The sequence below is a fragment of the Opisthocomus hoazin genome, chromosome 16 (assembly GCF_030867145.1).
Source record: "Opisthocomus hoazin isolate bOpiHoa1 chromosome 16, bOpiHoa1.hap1, whole genome shotgun sequence".
In the NCBI taxonomy this organism is placed as follows: Eukaryota; Metazoa; Chordata; class Aves; order Opisthocomiformes; family Opisthocomidae; genus Opisthocomus; species Opisthocomus hoazin.
This window is the reverse complement of record NC_134429.1, coordinates 20,439,102-20,457,823: the sequence shown is the minus strand read 5'-3', so window position 1 is coordinate 20,457,823 and position 18,722 is coordinate 20,439,102. Positions and strand designations below refer to the sequence as shown.

The following is an 18,722-nucleotide window of genomic DNA, read 5'->3' as shown; positions in this document are numbered from 1 at the left end:
TTTGTGCTCCCCGCCCTGCGCGGCCGCGCCCCGCCGGGGATCGCCCGGGCTCCGGAGGGCCCTCAGCCCGACGGCCCTCAGCGGGCCGGCCCTGCCTGGAGCTCGGGGCCTTGCGCTGAGCCGCGTCTGTCCCGCCGACTCCCGGGGTGGAAACAGGGAGAAGGTGCGGGTCTTCTTCTCCCTTTCCTGCCTCTCCAAGGTGAAGGAGGACAGGCAAGTGGTGGGCAAAGCATCAGGGTGCTCTTCTGTCTCCTCCTCGTCCACCACCAGCGTCTGATGATTAAAAATTCCTCAAAGTGCCATCTCAGCCAGGGCGGACAGGGCCCGGCAGACGCCCCAGCCTGGAGGTGGGAGCAGTGCCGAGGTTGGGTGGCTGCTCTCTGGCCAGCGTTACGTGGCTGTGGGCTGAGAACCGCTGTCGTGTTTCTTTCGTCTGGCGGCTCTGCTCCCCGGTGAGCCTGTCAGTGACAGAACGACGGCTTTTCACGGGACCTAGGCTTGTGTCTGTCAGCTGGAAAGCTGCCCCCCGAGCAGAAGAACCCCTGTGCTCTACAGCCCCTCACGTTACTGATTTTCTGTTTGACAGGCGCTAGCCGCATTGCATATGTGCTGCTGCTTGGTGAAGATACAAGTGCAGAAAATGTCACCTCGGGAGCTTGCCGCACTGCTCTGCAAGGAAGGGAACCGCCATCTCCGCCAGCAGGAGCTACCAACTGCCACTGCTTTCTACACAGCTGCCTTCAGCTGCAGTGCCCCCACAGCACTGCAGAACGTGAACTCCTTAGACAGAGGGCTCTGGGAGCAAGTGGTAGCCACCCTGCAGACGTGGTGCAAAGGCAAGAGTCAGATTCCCAAGATCCAGAGCAAGAACTTGGCTGTTGTCTCCCTCAGCGTGGGAATAGCTGCCGTCTTTCTCTCCGCCCTAAGTCCCAGCAATGTGGTATCCTCAGTATACAAACTGGAGACCCTGCTCAGGCGAGGATGCATGGAGGAGGTGGTGAGTAAATGCAATACCCTGCTCAAGGCTAACCCAGAGCATTCAGTGGAACTTCTGCTGCTGAGGGCGTTGGCATGGGTGCTGTCAGGGACACAAGTCAGGAGGGGAGTGGCGGACTATATCCAAGCCTTTCTAATGCATCGGGCTGAGGCGGTGGCCTATGTGTGTAGTAGGCAAAGGGAACACCTGCCACAGGTCATCCAGGCCTTCTCTAATTATCTGTCAACGTATCAGAAAGAGAGCCCAGATTGCAGTTCCTTGGACCAGTGGCTGGGCAACTGCTATGACTTCCTCTCTGCGGTGGCGCCGGATGATATCTGGGTTTGCAGGGTGCAGGCAGCTTACCTCTTTAAGAAAAGCAAATTTGAGGAGTGTGCGGCAGTTTGTAGCAAGGCCCTCAAGGGCTTCTCAGCTGATAATAATCTCAGAGATGAGGAAGCTTTGGGTCTGCTCTTGGAACGGGCTGCTGCATATTTCTTCTTGGGTGGACGGATGCAGGAAATGATACAGGACTTAACAGAAGCCTTTGCAGCAACCCCTGCCCAGGCAATGAAACACTTCGAAGAGCTTTTCTCACCACATGACACCGAGAGGATAGAAGAACAGGCGAGGACTGTCCTGGAGGTGAAGTTTGCAGCATACAGGGAGGCTGTGCGTACTCGGACTGAACTCAGAGGCGATCATGGTACCGAACTGCTCCCTTCTGTCATCCAGACAGTCCAGTTCCTCCTTCAGATCTCCCCAGGGTCCAAACGTGAGCTCAGTGTTCGGCTAGCAGACTGCCATCTCCTGCACGGACACATCAGAGCTGCCCTGGATATCTGTGACCACCTCTTGGCAGCAGAACAGAAAACTTACTATAACACTCTCTTGGCATTGCGAGGATTCTGCTCCCTCCACGCTCATGACCATCAGCAAGCCCTGCAGGACTTTCAAAAGGTCATTGAGCATGATTCCCCGCATCCTAACAGCTGTATTAAAGCCTTATGTGGGCGTGGACTTATCCGGATTTCTGGTGGCAGCCATTACTTGACAGCCCTGGATTATATCACAGCTTGCCAGTTAAAGCTGGAAGAAACCATCTTCACAATCAAGTCCTACGTGCCGTGGAACCAAAGAGGACTGCTGCTAAAGGTTCTCCAAGAAGAAGGACAGAAGATGCTCCAGAAGAAGAGGTACCCAGAAGGCAGTTTAGCTTGTGGGCAGAAAAAAACCAGGGCTGTGCAGATCGAGTACTTTCTTCAGATAACTGAGAATAGAATATAGACCCTTTTAAAGTTCCTAATTAACATAACAGGTTGAAATAAAACTGGACAAGTGTGGCTATTCCAGCAAAATACTGTTTTGCTGGTATGTCAGAGTGCAATAGGATCCACATAGCCGTATCAGGTCAATCTTTCTATGGAATTTAAACCCTGATATACCAATTGGCCTAAGCTAGGAGCAAGCAACGTGCTGGAGGGAATATGACAGATTTCTCCTCTAAAGGAGTAGATACACCCGTAATAAAACAGATTTGTTGGTGCTGGGTGGTTCCTTTTTCTCTCAGCTCCGAACAGAAGGGTTTGGTGGGCCATGAAGTACGAAGCCACTAGAAAGTGGCCTTCCAAGACAGAGCTGAGGTGCTGCTGTGCACGTACTTGGTGCTGGCAATCCAAATTCTTCTTTCAATACTGACTGTATTAATGTATTTAAGGCTGGGAGATCTGAGACAGTAACACCAAACTATTCCAGCTAAATCTATTAAAACCTGAGTTTGAAGGTAGAACAAGGTGTAACAGAGGGACTCTGAAGTTTTAACACTTAAAAGAATTTTTTTAAAGGTCAGAAAATATTGCTAATCAAAGTAGCACCTGTATTAGTTTTTTTATTTCTTCCAACCCAACACAAGCTACTATTTAAATGTAAAAGTTTCAGTATTTCATTTTCAGAGTATTGTCTGATACCATCCCAGGAAAAGTCTTCCATTTTCTCCAAAACTGATTTTTTATATTACTTTCTCAGTTTTTCCTCATGTGAAATATTTCGAGGGAAAACTTGAAAATTTGACGTGTGAAATAGCATTGGAAAGTTCATCTCAGGTGGCTGCTTTTTGCAACTGATACCCACATTTATTTAGTCTCTTAATTTAGTGCTATTATGGCCTTTTTCTTCAGTTTCACGATGCACATTTCACACCCAGTGCTTGAGGCCTGCACTCCAGTGGTAGAACTGAAGGACAGAAAAATGTGCTAACTCATTCGGTGTTGCACTGGCAGATCAGGGCACAAACACAAGCCGCTTAGACACGGGTCACTGCTGCTGGAACAAGAAGCAGCGTATTAACATGGCTCTTCTGAGCCTGTGCAATTTTTAACACACAGCTTTTCATTAGAAATGGCAATTTTATTTCTTTTTCACTATCACCGTTACTTTTTCCTTTTCCCATTGTGGTATCAGCTGCAACCACAGATATGAATCATGATTTGTTACTCTTTCTTTACAGCCACAACTGCTTAAGGACATGTTTTTATAAAGAGGTATTATGATTATGGAATAAAGTTGCAGAGCTACTTGTGGTGCTGGATATGGCAAAACGTGTCATCCATTTTGATACTGGACTGGTAACCTGCTTCTTAGTTTCCAGGTGAGACAAAGAGGCTCTGTTACTCTCATTAGCATTTTTCCTTTCCTTTTTCTTTTTCCTCCAGAGATGCTCCTGGGGTTTACCAGCTGGCTTCTCTCTTGGTGGAGCTGGACACCTCTGATGAAGCATCACAGATCCTTTGTGCTGATGCCCTGTACCAGATGGGCTGTGTAGAAGAAGCTCACAAGCTCCTCTTGCTAGCACTCTCCAGAAATCCACAAAGGTCTCCCATCCTGGCTAGACTTGCACTGCTGCAGTTGAAGAAAGGTTTCATATATGACGGCAACCAGGTAAGAAGCACCTCGCTAGCAGAGAGAATGAGAGTAATCGGGGATGGTATGGTGAAGAGGGTTAACAAGCGTTTTGGCTGATACAGAAGATGCATGGTAGAACTGAAGAGGGTCCACTTTCCCAGCACACTGCTCTGCTTGTCTCCTGCTCCTCAGTGTTACACGACAGCGGTAAGGCTCTGGGTACAAGGTGCACTGTGAGGTCACCTCATCGCATGGTGCAAAGCTGGAGCCCACCCCATCACACAACCTGTGGATGGGTTTTCCAGTGGGACTGCACCTACCCCAACCTGTGCTTCAAGACACTTCTCAGGAATGGTGGTAAACAGGTAAATACAGGCCTCCTAAGGAGAACATTCTGTCTGTATCGCAAGCCACACAAGGACTCCTAGCTAAATACACCCTATTCATCACATGCTATTTAATGGCACTTTTCATCAGAGACTTTAACTAGGCAGAGCATGACTGAGCATCACGCCCCTGGTGACAATATTGACGGGACTGGTAACTTTCCCCTAGAGAGAATAAGGCAAAACTACCACCTAACCGATTATCCTAATGAAGCATTAGTGGGGGGGAAAGAAACAAAACCAGAAGCTCAAATACCAGTACACAATTTTCTGTTTTTAGTGGCTAAGGACTTGTGCTTGAAATCATGAAGGAGATTCCAACGTGTTGGTTCTCCTACAAAGCGGAATTACCCGGTTCTGCCATCAGAGGGAACTATTGCATTTTTAAAATCCGATATAAATTCTACTGGCTATAAAGAGAAAGGTTTTATTGTCATCTTCTCACTGCTCCTTATGAAAAACTCAAGTTTTGGATGATTTTCTGCCTTTGGGAAGGCTATTAATGAATGGCATGACTTTATTAGAGTCCATATGTCGCCCTTGGAGGTTGGATTCCTATCTGCAGCTTCTGCTACAAGTTCTAGATGGAACACGTGTTGGCAAAAATTTCTCTTCAAAACATTTTTGTCCCACCTGCCTGTCCCCAGCCAGACACTTCTATCTATTAATAAAAATAGAGAAAGTAATAAATTCAGTGGATGTGTCTGGTGCACCAAGATAACTTTGTTCTTGTCCTGGCTTCTTTGGCTCAGATTTGAATGTTGAGTACCTGCTAAGCACATTTGCTTTACTGGAGGAAACACCTTTTGATTCTTTTCCTTAGGAAACGTAGTAAAAAAGTGCTTGGTGATTTTCACTCTAGTGAAAGGTACCATACGTCAGGCAAGATTCTTTTCCAGGAGGACAGTAGTTCATGGATTTGAATCCATACTTCTCCCAGATTCCCAATAGCAGTACTGAAAGAAAGGCACAGCACTTCACTGATTTTCCATTAATTCACTGGTTTCAATTTTTTCAGTCAAAAGGGGCCACTGGAATCCTGCTGTTCCACAGAAACTTTCTCTCTTTGGAGTAATAGTCCTGTGGTTCAGCTGTATTTATAAAAACAGTTAACTGCCAGTCTGGAACAGATGCTGCCCAAAGTAAGCAAAGCAGCATTAGTATTTCCCCAGAGTGATTTCCACAGCTGCAGTGGTGGTGAGAAAAGATAAGAATTAGTGTTTTCTCCAACATGCATTTACACTATGACCACCTGAGGAGTTAAGTGATAGAGATTCATGATCCTTGACTGGACCGTGGCTGGCTGAAGCCCCAGTGAAACTTGGGGAAGCACTGAGTGAGAGCATACTTGTCTCACCAGGCAGTAATATTTCCAGCTGTAGCATGGCTTCATTTATCTTTTCATACCAGTCTTTCTCTTCTGCCTTTTTCTTTCCCATTGTTAAGCTGCTAAAGAAAGTGATCAGAATTGGAGATACCTCCTGCCTCCTGCCAATCATGGACATTTTCAAAGATGAAGACCGGAGGTTGATGCAAACTCACTGCCATTTCAGAGCACTGACCATCTTGAAGAGCAAACAGGAGGACGCTGACATCAAAGAGGCCATTGCCTACCTTTCCTTTGCCATCATTGCCTCAGGTAGGGTTATCAAGATACTGACAGGAGATATGCTTCTGTGGGAAGTCAGATCAGTGGGTAGGCAAACACGTCCAACCAATTCTCATCTGTCATTTCCCCAATGAGAAGACTTACAGTAGACTTACAAAGGCAGGTGATGAGTGGGATAAAATTTGCTTAAAGTAGCAACTCATCTGGACCAGGAAATAGTGCAATTAAACAGTGATCACAGTCCTTACTGTCCCATAACTCCTTGAAATGCATTGCAAGGGTTCAGTTCACCTCTACAGGGACATCAGCCCCTTTTCTTCACCTGTCTAGAAGACCCAACATGTGATTTTGTTCTGTTGTTTAGGACCTGAAATCCTCCTGGAGCACAGCTGAGCGTTCTTTTAAATTGCATTGTTCACATGCTAAAAGTTAAGTTCAGGCATAAACCACCCTTACTGGGTCATATCAACACACAGAACCCACAATTCCTTCATAACTGGGAAAGAGCTTTAACATCCTGAACCCATCTATTTCGAGCTGGTGGCTTAATATTTCTGATCTAATCATTTCCCCGTTTTTCCTGCTCCAGAAATGTGATGTGTGGAGTATACAGGAAACACAATGTATGTCTTCTTTACGCTTTACAGTCGTTTGTTCTGGTAGACCTGCTACCAAACATCAGACTGCAATTACTGTTTGGTTGCTGTAGGTTTCTTCTGAGTAATTGGTATGGACAAACTGATCTGTAACCATAATTTTTTTCATACGTATGGTCACAGATTTTTCTCACAAGTACAGCTGTGCTGCTCAGCAAACTACATGTTTTAATGTGAGCAGCGCCATCTTCTCAGAGCCATTACATTATTTTCCTTTTCACGTGCCATGCTTTCTTTCTTTACTGTGGTTTAAAAAAAAGAGGCTTTTAGGATAAGCAGTGTAACGTTGTTCTTCCGTTGGTAAAGGAAGAGCAGAATGGCAGGGGAATTCTGCTGTGCTTAGTGTAGGGAGGCTGTTTTATCACAGCAACAGAAACATGCTCAAAATAGAGGGAAAAGTCTCAAGGATATCCTACATAATTACTTTTCCTTCTATAAAAGTTGATTTTTCAGTAAGTAACTGTGCACACAGGTGACTGAGGTAAGCTGGAAGCCTGGTAATGTCAAGAGAAGCCAGGGCTTTTTGATCCTGTTTTTCAGCTACTAGGTTGGATGACTGTATTTTTGGAAATGTTTCCCCAGAAAATTAAACTTAATCTAGAAAGGGATGAAAGCTTCTTTGAAAACACAATATAATTGTTTCTTAGAGATCAAAGCCAAACTTGTGATAAATGAAAGCGGAATTAGTCCCTGTGAGCAGTTAGTCCTTGAAAGAGTGTGAATGAAGGGACGCTTCACAAAATCATCTGGATGAAGGAAACCCGCCTTTCAGAATAAAGAAGCAGCCTTCATCCAGTTTGTTTTGTGTAACTTTTAGAGGAGATGCTAGCCAGTAAGTAATTTGGAAAAGCTACTGAAACAGAGCCAGTTTCAGCCCAATTTAAACAAGCGATGCAGAAGCAGAAGGCTCCCCTGTTTCAGCCTTAATTTGTTACATGTACTTCATGCCAATGAAGTTTGTTCAGTACCTCCTGTTTCATCAGAATGAGCATGCTGTAAATACAGTCATGGCAGCAAACAGCCTGCCTTCTTCTTCCAACACACCACTGAATGCGTATTTCCAGAGCAAAAGAGTGAATGCACCCACTTACATGCATCATTATCCTAGCTTTTCCTAAGGCGAGAGATCAGGCTAATATGGAAACGCTTCTGGCATGTTCCAAGCAAAACCATGTTTGTATGGAAGTCTGCCTTTCACTCTGAGCAAATGTTATGACAGCAGCATTGAGAAGAAGAGAGATTGGCTTATAAAAATGGCAAAAAAACCCTGTTAATTGCTTGGAGATTGTTCCATTTCACAGCCCATACGTTCCAGCTTACCAACTCCCCACCTGCTAGAACAGATGCTTGTTAAGAAATAGAGATTGTCTTTATAGCATCCAATTGATAGAGCTCCAGAGCGATAATAACCTTTGGTACAGAAGTTTTGGAGCATGTCAGGAAGGAGGAAAAGCCTCATTACTGTAAAAGAATTGCTAGAGCTTGTCTGCTGGCTCATCTCTGCGTGCAGCTGTGCAAGACGCTGCATTTGCTGAACTCCCTATGAAAAAATATTTACAGTGGCACTGATGATTCATCATCCAGTATTGGGATGCCACAGTTATTGATTGCAATCCTGGGAAAATTAAGATCCTCATTGAAATTGCCTTGAAAGGATGGGTCATGTGGATGGCAGAAAGATATATGCTCTGCAACCAGTGAATGAATAACAAAGGGCAAAGATTTCCAGACGTCCTCAAAAATTGACAGAAGTAGTTCCATGACAACTGGCAAACACGAAATTTCTCTATACTGTCAGCTGGCTGAGTCTAGGTATCCCATAGAAGGTAGAAAAAAATTGCCTGTGTGGGAAGGTTGAATGGTTAATAATTACGGCTGCTCCTTTTGCTTCCTTTGGCTGTTCCTGTGGAGACCCACTCTTGCTGAGACCTTGAGGCAATCAGGAAAACAGTCATGGATATTTGAGGAGAGACAGTGTTGACCGACGTGTGTATTTGTTTTTATTAGGAACCAGGAAGCTTTTGAGCTAGTTGAGCAATGTGATTTTATGATTTTCATTCTGTTGCCTTTTCCACTCATTCAATTTTTTATTACAGTGTTCTTTTGGCATGTTTAACTAGACTGAAGACTCTTTGAAGTGGGGCTTGTGTTTTTGGTGTGCCTGGCACAGTGTGGTTCCTGTTCCTGTCTGGAAACTTAGAGTTGAGTCACAGTAGGACAGTAGCAGTAATAAATTGCAGCCATACAAGTACTCTCAGCAAAGTGCCTTTTCTTTCTGTAGATCACTGTTAGAACTATTTTTTTTCTTGCTGCAAATATGAATATATATACACCTTTCTAGCTATTTCTGTAACTGGTTCTTCTGTTTATAACATGCAGAATCTATTTTTTGAAAAATTTATCAAAATATTTGCCCTGAAAAAGTTTTTTGCACATACTGCAGCCCAGACTTTTTTATTGGTCCAGGCTTGCCTGTTCCTTGGTGGCAGACAGAGCAAGTATGACGATACACTGGTTTCTGCTGTCTGCCATCCCTAAGTGAGAAAGATGGCCAGCTTTATGTCACAGGGAGAAGGGCCGGGTTCACCTTGGCACTGGTGGGTGGCCCTGCTGCCTGGGCGGGAAAGCTGTTAGGCTGACAGTATTAGGCTAGGGTAACACCCAAACTGCATTAATATTTCTGTGGCTTGTGTCCAATACACTGAAATCATCCCAACTAGCCACGAAAGATGTGTTTCCCAGGTTAGATGATGACATACAAAGACATTGAGTGCTTTTTCTGAAGTTAGGTAGGAATTTTGAAGCAAAGCTAAACCTCGAACTCCAGTCCTGAGCAGCAGCACTGAACCACAACCCACCGTTTCCCTGCAGAATGACATTGACACATACACCACAAGACCTAGAACATCAAAGTAGCCTTGTCTGTCATGCACACTAGAAAACACTTTCAAGATTTCACCAGTCAAAAATCATTCTTTGACAGAATTCTGCTAGCCTCAATGGGCCACTTAACTGATGCAGTGCTATGTTTTGGAAACCAACCTGACATAGACTCTTTTTTTCCTTTCAACTCAGAACTGATAGTATGCGACAGGAATTCCACTGGCAACAAAAATAAACTACCACTTAAGTACTCTCATTGTACTTCATCAGGTATCCTCAGGCAAAGTGGAATTTTTTTGTGGCTTCATGTGGATATCCTCAGATATCCTCTCAAGCACCCTCCTGATTCTTTCTCCAGTCACATCTGTGGATTGTAGTTCCTTATAATAGCACATTTGTCTCCATCCAGCCCACCCCTCTTATTCCACCCTTGCCACAGCTCTGAATGAAGTAGTACTTTTCATTCCTGCAGTCACCGTAACACGACAGGTAGGTCAACTGCATCATTTTCACTTAGCTGCTGTGAAGCCCTTCAGTGGGGCTTAGTGGTCTGAGCACGCTGGGATTTACTGCACCCTGTTTTCAAGCTGACTCAAGACCTTTTGAATAAGCATGGCTGTGTTTCTCTCCTCCAGGTGGTTATGCTGAAGACTGCCTTCTCATCAGGGCTCAATGTTATGGGCGCCTTGGTCAGAAGAAAACTGCTATTTTTGATTTTAATGCCATCCTAAAGGAGGACCCTAGGAATGTGCAAGCTCTGAGTGGAAGAGGATTCATTTACCTTGCTCTGAAGCAGCAGAAGGTATTATCGCTATATTGATTTGCTGGTGACTTTTCTGACAGTATTAAGCAATATTAGTTTAAGGTACCACAGGCTTTGTCATGGACTCACTGAAATCAAAAGAGTTTCTCACAGAATTTGGTCAGTGAAGGCCCTTGTTTTGGCTGAGTGTACAAGTATTCCACTTGACGTTACTGATTTGCTTTCCCAAGTCTAGAGAGAGGAAGACTAAACCTTAGTCATAGAGCTTATTCATTGTCACTGCCATGCATTGATTTGCAATGCTGCAAGCTCTCCCCTGTATTTGATGTCATATTTTCATGACACGATAGTGTGTTAGATGAAATGTAGCAACAGTAAGAGGAAAAAGAAAGAACAGTTTCAAGGTTTAGTGAGTCTCTTTCCATCTGTGAAAAGCTTGTGTGTGCAATTAGCGTTACAATGGACTTTGGAGATTGCAGTATACCATCGCCTGGGAACCATGTCAGATGTTTGCATGGTTTATCTGCTTCTAATATGGTCAGCAGCCTTACCCTTCGCCTGCGTATCACACCAGTCTTACAGCAAATTGGAAATGGTGCATCTCCAGTTGGGTGTGTGGATTAGTGCTGGTTTATGCTGGATGAGTCAAATACTCCTTGCACTTAATCATTCACAGCATCTCTTTCTTCTTGCTGTAAGAATTTTTTTCAAGAATAATCTGACGAGTCCAAAACACTTTGCAAATAGTCATCCAAACCTGTCTTTATGCTCGTATGTGAGCTTTGCAAATGGAAAAGATGCAGCACAAGGGCAGGGAAGGTCATCGAGCTTCCAAAGGTGCGCGGCTGACCTGTGGGACAGCAGAGAACTGAAAGCACCTGGAAACAAATTATCAATACATGGTTATTACTGCCATTTCATATTTTGGTCTTGTTTTTACGTAGGAGGCAGTGCAAGATTTGATCTCAGCACTGAAGGTGGAGGCAGGAGCAGTGATCCCAGCAATCCTGTCTTTAAAGCCTGAAGCCCAAGGGTTGCTCACTCAGTGGCTTCTTCAGCATGGCAGGACTGCGTTAACTGAGCTTGTTGCCACTAAAGACCTCTCGAAAAAAGAAACCCTCAGGGATCTTCTCATGATTGCACAAGCACTAATTAAAGTTTGCAAGGATTCACCATATCACATCTTCTACATAGATGTTTTGATTGCAGATGGTAAGTTCCCATTCTTTTACATAACTGATCAGACTGAAGTGAACAAGCAGTAAATTAAAAGAAAGTGAATGTTAAATGGCAAGTGTATTGTTGTATAGTACTTTTTAAGAGACATTTGCAAATGTTTTGGAAAAGGGTATGAAGTAGTTAATACCCTTAGATGTGGACTGTGGACAGGCTACCTAAATCCTGCGTTAGTGAGTTTTCTTGATGTCTCTTTCTCCACACGGAATGGGTTATATAGCTTGTACTGGTGTTAACCAACAGGAAGGTACGAAGAGGCCCTTGAGCACCTTCAGGAGGCATTTGGCCACTCTCTTGCTGATGACTTTGCTAGTGCAAGACTGGCTGTGCTGCAGCTGAGGAAGAGGAACGTGCCAGCAGCAGCTCACTCATTCAGCATCCTAGCTAAGAGAGATGAAAGCGAGCTGGGGTTTCTCCTGAACTTTGTAGACGCTAAGCAACAGCAGCATCTCGCTCAGGTACAGTCCTTTTTTGATGCCACATCTGTGGATTCAATCAGGAAAGAAATGGGAGCAAAATTAGGCTGCAGAGATTTTCCCTGCCTTGTCTTGAACAGAAGCGTGTGGGAAGACCATTTATCAGGTGAACAAGGAACAAATTGGCTTCTTCCTCCAGCCTTCACTTCAGCCAGACTAGGGAGTTGAATCCACACTTCTTTGCAGTGACCTCGATTCAGTCTTCAATAATTCATTATTACCACTTCTTACCACGTGGGGGAATTTCTTATTGGTCTCCGTAGCATGAGACCTGTTTAATCCCAACGCTACAATGCAGGGGATGTGAGGGGCAGCAGGTAGAGATTTAACAAGATCGTTGCTGGTGTAGTACGCTATAGAGTTACACGGTGCTCAGAGCTGGCTTCTGGGGAAAGGGAATTCATGTTTTGTTCATTTTCTTGATGAAACGAAACTGAAGGTTCTGGGTTCAGTCACATTAAATGCCTCAGTCGTTTCTGCTCTTTTGTGTAAGATTTAGAGATTTAAATATATTCACATTTTTATAAAATGATGAGCCTTTGAGGTTGATGTTGGTTCTGTCAGCTAAAACTGTTTGACAAAAAGAATGGCACATTTCTCTAGTCCACCCAAGTATGTGTGTTTCAGTATTTTTTTAAAGTTTCTCCCCCAAAGTACATCCAGCTCTGAGAAAGCATCTCCAGTAATAAGACAGGGCAAGGTCAGATTGATGGTGAGGAGTTTTAACATTCACTCAAGCATCTGTAGTTCTGATTACCCAGAAGCTCCATGTTCTGAGAATCAGTTTGCTTCCTTTTATTCAATTTGTAGATTGTGTGCACCCTGGTGAGAAGCTATATTGTTATGCTTTCTCCCAGGTTATAAAACAAACAACATGCTGATATACTTAATGCATCTTGAGAGGAGTACTTTGTACGTATTTTAGCAAAACAGCAGGAGGATATAAGTAAACAAGTATTAATTTACCAGCCCCTAGATATACCCCATTACAGAGAGAAGAGCTCCTCTCTTCTGAATAATGTAAAAAGTTCAGTCTTATGGGGAAGAGTTTGAAGATTTTAGAGCCAATTTGCAATCTTTCACTATATAAAGTTGAGAAAGATACGATCAAGAATGTGTCTATGGAGGCCCTAAGGAGGTGTCTATAAACGAAGACAGGTTTTACAGCTGAATTTCCCTTGCTACCACATCAGTCATTCTGTATGGAAGTCTCACAGCTAAGTCCATCCGTGCTGCTTTCTGAGAAAACACAAGAGGGATTTTCTTATGCTGTCAATAAGAAAAAAAGAGAAGAAAAAAACCCCACTACAAACCAATTTTTGTACAGCTTAAACTGCACTGATGTATTAGGAACTCACTGGTGCCACAGCTTAGTTAAACCTTTAAAATGAGAGAGACACTTTATTTCTGTGGGGTTTTTTTGGCAGCTGTGGAACAGGGTCTGGAATAAAACCCTTTGCTGGTGGCTTATTTATCATGGAAGATTTCCCTGCCACTTGAGAGAATAGGGGTGGCTGGACTGATTTCAAGACTGAAATTCAATACCAGTGTTGGAAGTAAAATAGATTTTTTTTTTCTTTTGATCTTTAACCTTGCGCTTTTGTTAACTGAGTTAAACGTTTGGACTCAAGCACCTGGGAGTCTTTTCATATTGTCTAGTCTTCAAAGATATACACCAAAGGTGATTACTTTTATTACCGATTAGCCCAGAATCATGATTTTTTTTGTTATATGTATTTTACGACAAAGGGATAGTATGTACTTTGCCGGGGTGGAGAAAGAATTGGTTAATTCACCTGCCTGGTGTCTCAAAGGATTTTCCAGCACCACTTGCTTTTGCCTGCAAGGTTATTCCAGTTTGTGTGTGAAAGGAAGAACTCAGTAAAAGCAAAAAAGCTTACAGACAAAATTAGTCCAAAAACCCCAATGATGGCCTTACTTTGCCATAGCTCCTAACTATGCTCTCGAGGAGGGTGTTCTTTCTGCTACCTCCATCTCACAAATAAGGGGACTGAAGCAAAGAGTTGAGTGGTTTACGCTCAGCCCTCAGTCTCAGCACTCCACGCAGAAAAGAACTACCACCACATTGTTTTAGAGTGGTGGGAGATTACAGGCATTATAGAAATGTGTCATCATTATCCTGGAGTCTGGTCTGAAAAGCTAAAAATAATTCTACGTAGCTGAATAGGAAAGGGTGGAGAAAGGAGAGCTCCTTGATGTACTGATTTTTTTCCACGAAAAACAAAGCAATAAAATTCTTCCATTATTTATAGTCTAAGGGGTCCCCTGCTAAGAAATTTGTAAACAACTGGGAGAGCCACATGGGAATAGGAATCTGAAAGATTTATTAAACTGCAAAAGGTCAGAGGAAGGGAGTTTGCTTGCCGCTAGTGCAGCTTCAACCCTTCAGTTTCCTATGTCAGAGGTTAAATGCATGACTGATCCCTAGCTCCTTGTCCAGGTCCTTAGAACCGCGCTTGCTGTTGGCTGTTGACATGCCATAGGACATCCAGAGCTGACTCCTACAGAAATGGTCTCAAAAGCTGTATGGTCTGTGTCAGAATTAGGCTGTCAGCCCAAGGCAGAAGTTGCCATTCCACATGCCTTCATGGCATATGGACCCCAAATAGGGTTTGCAGGTAAAGAAGGAAAGATTTGCTCCAAGCTGTTCTGAAAGCATCCAGCCCCCTTCCAAAGCTCAGTGCTCAGCAGTCCATCTTCTGGTATTTACAGCTCAGAGACTGACCCTTGGCCGCAATTCCACGTCTGTTAAACTCCTCACTCATCTTCTTCCTAAGGAATTGAACCTTGGTCAACTCCAACATGAGTCACTAGGGACTGGAACCCAAAATGCAGCAAAAATACCTGTATTTTCAGTCCTTTATCACACAGTGAGGTAACTAGACGGCAGAACGGGACAGAGAGACCTAATCCATGAGGCAGTCCAATCACCCATCACTTATGGCCTGCTGAGCCCTGTCCAGATGGCACCTGGATTATTTCAGTCTGGAAGCCATAATCAAATCTTTAGTGACAAATTTGAAGACGGACTACAGTTCATCTATGAATGGACTACAGAGCCTGCTCTTGGCCTGCTACAGCCACGTGCAATGAGGCTGATGGCAAAAAAATGTGCTTCTATAAAGCCACATGCAGAGAGCAGCTGAAGTCAGTTGTGCAATATCCTGCTGGCTTTCAACAGACTTCCTGTATCTTCTTTCCATAAGTCTTCTTTTCATATTTATCTTTTTTCAGAAGATGATGTGCAAGTAAGCTGCTATTTAATCTGTGTTATACACCAAAAATGGGTCCCTTTGAGTCAGGCTGAGCCAAAAGAGAATCGAGCTGCCTGATGCCCATATTTACTCCATTGGTGAAGAGCAGAGAGAACCATTTATTCTCAGATACACCTTTTTCCCCCAAGTATAGTAGGAAATCCAGAATCTTGTGGCTTGCTTACTTTGTGAATTGTCAGTGAAATGCGAAGAAGTGAAAGCAGTGGCTCCGTTAGTAAGTGGCAATATTGTATGTGATGCAGTAAAACCAAAGTGATCCTGGTTAGCATGCTAGCAGGTTCAGCATTACATTTGTCATTCAGAAGAACAACAAAAATTGTATTTTTCTTTTGCTACTAAGACCACAAACACACTTTAAAGCCTGAAAATTACAATTTATCTATACAAACACAAGGTATTTTGAGGAAACTCAATGTACTCTTTAGAACAATGTGATCTAGAACTTTAGAATTTCTAGGAAGAAAAATCTTCTCATCAGGATGCTCCTCACATGCAGATGCAATTGCACCTTGATTCCTTGTTAAAATCCTGCCACTGAGAAAACCCTTGCATTGACTAGTTGCCTTAAAAACACTTGAAAGGACAAACTAAATTTGCTGCTTTTTAAATGTATGCACAAACAGACATCTGAGATGTTTTTGGACAGGGTGCCTTACAATTTATGGCCAGAATTATTAAAGCCAGTGACTGACACTATTTGGGGAGAAGTCCTATCTCTATTTCTATATACAGAAGCTGCTGAGAGACTCTTTAATAAATACGACTACATCAAGGATTTTACATTCCTTTATAGCAAAGTAACTGGGGTAGAATTCTTCATAAACTGCTGGGAATGGCTAAATTATTTCATGCCACTGGTCTCAGATGAGGTGCTTGGATGTGACCTGCAATATTGATCCATTTCATCCAAAACCTGTTTTCCTTAGTTCTGTCAACCAGCAATCAATTCTAATCTAAGTCGACCAAAATCAAAAGACAAGGCACACAGAGACTGGAAGACCCGAGCCGCCTGTCGAGCGTGGCTCCGGAGACAGCGGCTGGGCTAACTGAATTCTGGGAGCCTCGAGCATCCGAAGGCAGTGTGTGATATCCCATGGAATGAGACTGATGAAAACATTTATCGTGTGCTTGAAGTCTCAGCTTGTTTGGCTCAGCCTTCTGTAAGACCAGAACTGCTGGTGGCAGCCTTGTTTATAACTTAAATATTCACTCTGCTGCAGCATGTTAAAAGCTTTGTTTACTACCAATCAAGGGAAATAATGAGAAATCCATTTGAGGCAAATAGTTCTAATGGAGTTTTCTTTATTGACCTTTATGAACCTAAAATTATGTGGCTCTTTCTGCCTGCTCTATTTTCTTGTTGTTGTTTTTCCTTTCAAGATAAGGGCAGATAGTTCACTTGCACATGAGATTAATGATTAGCAAAGCCATCAGGTGGCCATTTTTTCCTATAGCTAGGGTAAACTTCAGCAGAGACCAACCTGCATTATTAGCACATGCAGATATTTGTGAGGCAGTACATGGGGCGAACTAGCTGCTGACCAAAAGATGCAGTTTCCAGACAGTCACCTGCTATTGGCAGAAATTTGGTTTTGTGAAGGGAACACTGTCTACTTTGAGAGTTTGGTCCATTCAGTTTTCAGTTCACACATCATTCCTAAGGAATGGAAACAACTTCAGAAGAAATGTTCTGAGAAAGTTTTTGCAAAACATGCAGAAACAAAGAAGAGTGGTTCAGAAACTCAAGATAACAGCAAGTGCCCATTGAGCCAGGATTTTTTACATCTGCATGCAAAATATATGCCAATTATATGGTCTCCAACTAGACGCAATTTCAACATCTGAAAAAGCATCCAAAATTTCTTAGTGTTTGTGTCTACCTGTGGCCAGTCCAGACTAGATATTTTACTTTTTTTTTTTCCACTTTTAATAGCTAATATTAAAGTAACTTTCTGTCCGCAGGCAGCAGCCCAAGAAGGAAATGTGCTGATTAAAGAACACCACTACGAGAAGGCTATCGGTTATTATACCCTGGCTGTCTTGACAAGCAGAGATAATCCAAGGTATCTCCGACAGAGAGCTGCTTGCCTTATGCACCTGAAAAAATATGACAAAGCTTTAAAAGATATAGAGAAAGTGATCCAGAAGCATGGGCGTAACAGCCTTAAAACCCGCATTGAGGACCACTGCTCAAAAGGACACCTGCTGTTGTCAATGGCTGAGGAAGAAACAGCAGTTAAGCAATATATTGAGGCACTGCAGTTAGATGAATCTGTGGCATTGTGCAGCATCATGAATGGCCCTGGCAGTGAAATTTTAACCAAAACATTTCATAAGGTCGCACAATATCATTTTGAAATGCAGCGTTATGAAGAAGCCTGGAAAATCACGGACTATGGTCTTAAAATTGATAAAAATACTGAACTTAAAAAGCTAAAAACAAGACTTAAGCGAGAAGCATCAAGCTGTAGCATACATTAATTTATCTGTTTGGGGATTTTCCAGTGTCTGATTGCTTTCTGGTTTGTTTGTGAGGCTTCAAGAATAAGGGAAAGATGAGAAGCTCATGAAAAATATGCAATGGACATGTCACTGAACATGGTGCAGCGAGATTAGGAATAGAAAGCTTCAGGAAATGAAACAAAATGGGCCAAGAGAGCTATGAGAAAAAGGCAAATTACAGTATTCAGTGTTCAGTAAAATTATTGTGGGTGTATGTAAAACTGTGAAGAAAGTGTTTTTTCTGGCTAAACTGAACTAATTCTAACACATCAGTTCCAATCATAATGATCGAAAACATTCAAATAGCTTGCAGTTTCTGAATAATAACCATGTATTTCCTTGCTATTTATTTGATTAGCTTTAACGCATACTGTTCAATGAAGTGGCTTTCTTTTTATGGGCCAGTCGAAAAGACCAGCCAAAAGCAACATTTGCAATGTGCTTTGTATGTGGGAAGGACCACAGGTGTTGCACCGCTCAGATGACCCACTCCTGAGTGGAAGGTGCTGCCCTTGTCACAGTCTGGTGGATTTGCAGCGATCAGCACCGATACAGGGGAGTAGGAGCAGAACAAATGCCAAGTAAACTGTTTTTCTGTCCCAGGGAACATAGATAATGTGAAGGATGAGACTCAACAGAGATGAAACATCCAATCTAGTGACTAATACGCTGTGGTCTGGAACACACAGGCAGCGATACTCCTGACTTCACCTTGGGCTTGCAGATCCCTGTGTCTCAGTTTGCCAGTGCGGATAATGGAGATAATCTCTCAGCAGGGGTGTCTACAAGAGCCTGCTAAATATCATCTTTCACATTCCTGGATATTTGTGCACAGAAGACAGCGCTGGAGCATGAGCTAATCAAGAAGTGATCAACGTACAAGTAGGAGGTCGGGGTTGGAGGCAGCAGCCAAGATGGTAACGTGATTGCTCTGCAGTGATTCAGCAGTCCTTCATCACCCGTGCTGGACCACAGGGGAATCGACACCTCACATGCTCACCACCTGTAAGGACAGCTGGACCTGGGGGACAGCACAGG

General features: G+C 43.4%; 1 protein-coding gene across 1 annotated transcript; it reads left to right on the top strand.

Moving 5' to 3' along the window:
- Nucleotides 1-640: 640 nt before the first annotated feature.
- On the top strand, nt 641-17,842 carry TTC34 (tetratricopeptide repeat domain 34). Its single transcript, XM_075437533.1, has 8 exons — nt 641-949; nt 1,367-2,172; nt 3,688-3,913; nt 5,710-5,902; nt 10,047-10,213; nt 11,119-11,386; nt 11,654-11,868; nt 17,145-17,842. The coding sequence occupies exons 1-8, from the start codon at nt 641-643 to the stop codon at nt 17,661-17,663; spliced, it is 2,703 nt and encodes a 900-aa protein (XP_075293648.1). The 3' UTR covers nt 17,664-17,842.
- Nucleotides 17,843-18,722: the final 880 nt, after the last annotated feature.

Coding starts and splice junctions, on each gene's coding strand:
- TTC34 (XM_075437533.1), top strand. CDS start 641: ATGTCACCTCGGGAGCTTGCCGCACTGCTCTGCAAGGAAGGGAACCGC. Junction 3,914..5,709: donor TCATATATGACGGCAACCAG/GTAAGAAGCACC, acceptor CCCATTGTTAAG/CTGCTAAAGAAAGTGATCAG. Junction 11,869..17,144: donor AACAGCAGCATCTCGCTCAG/GTACAGTCCTTT, acceptor TTCTGTCCGCAG/GCAGCAGCCCAAGAAGGAAA.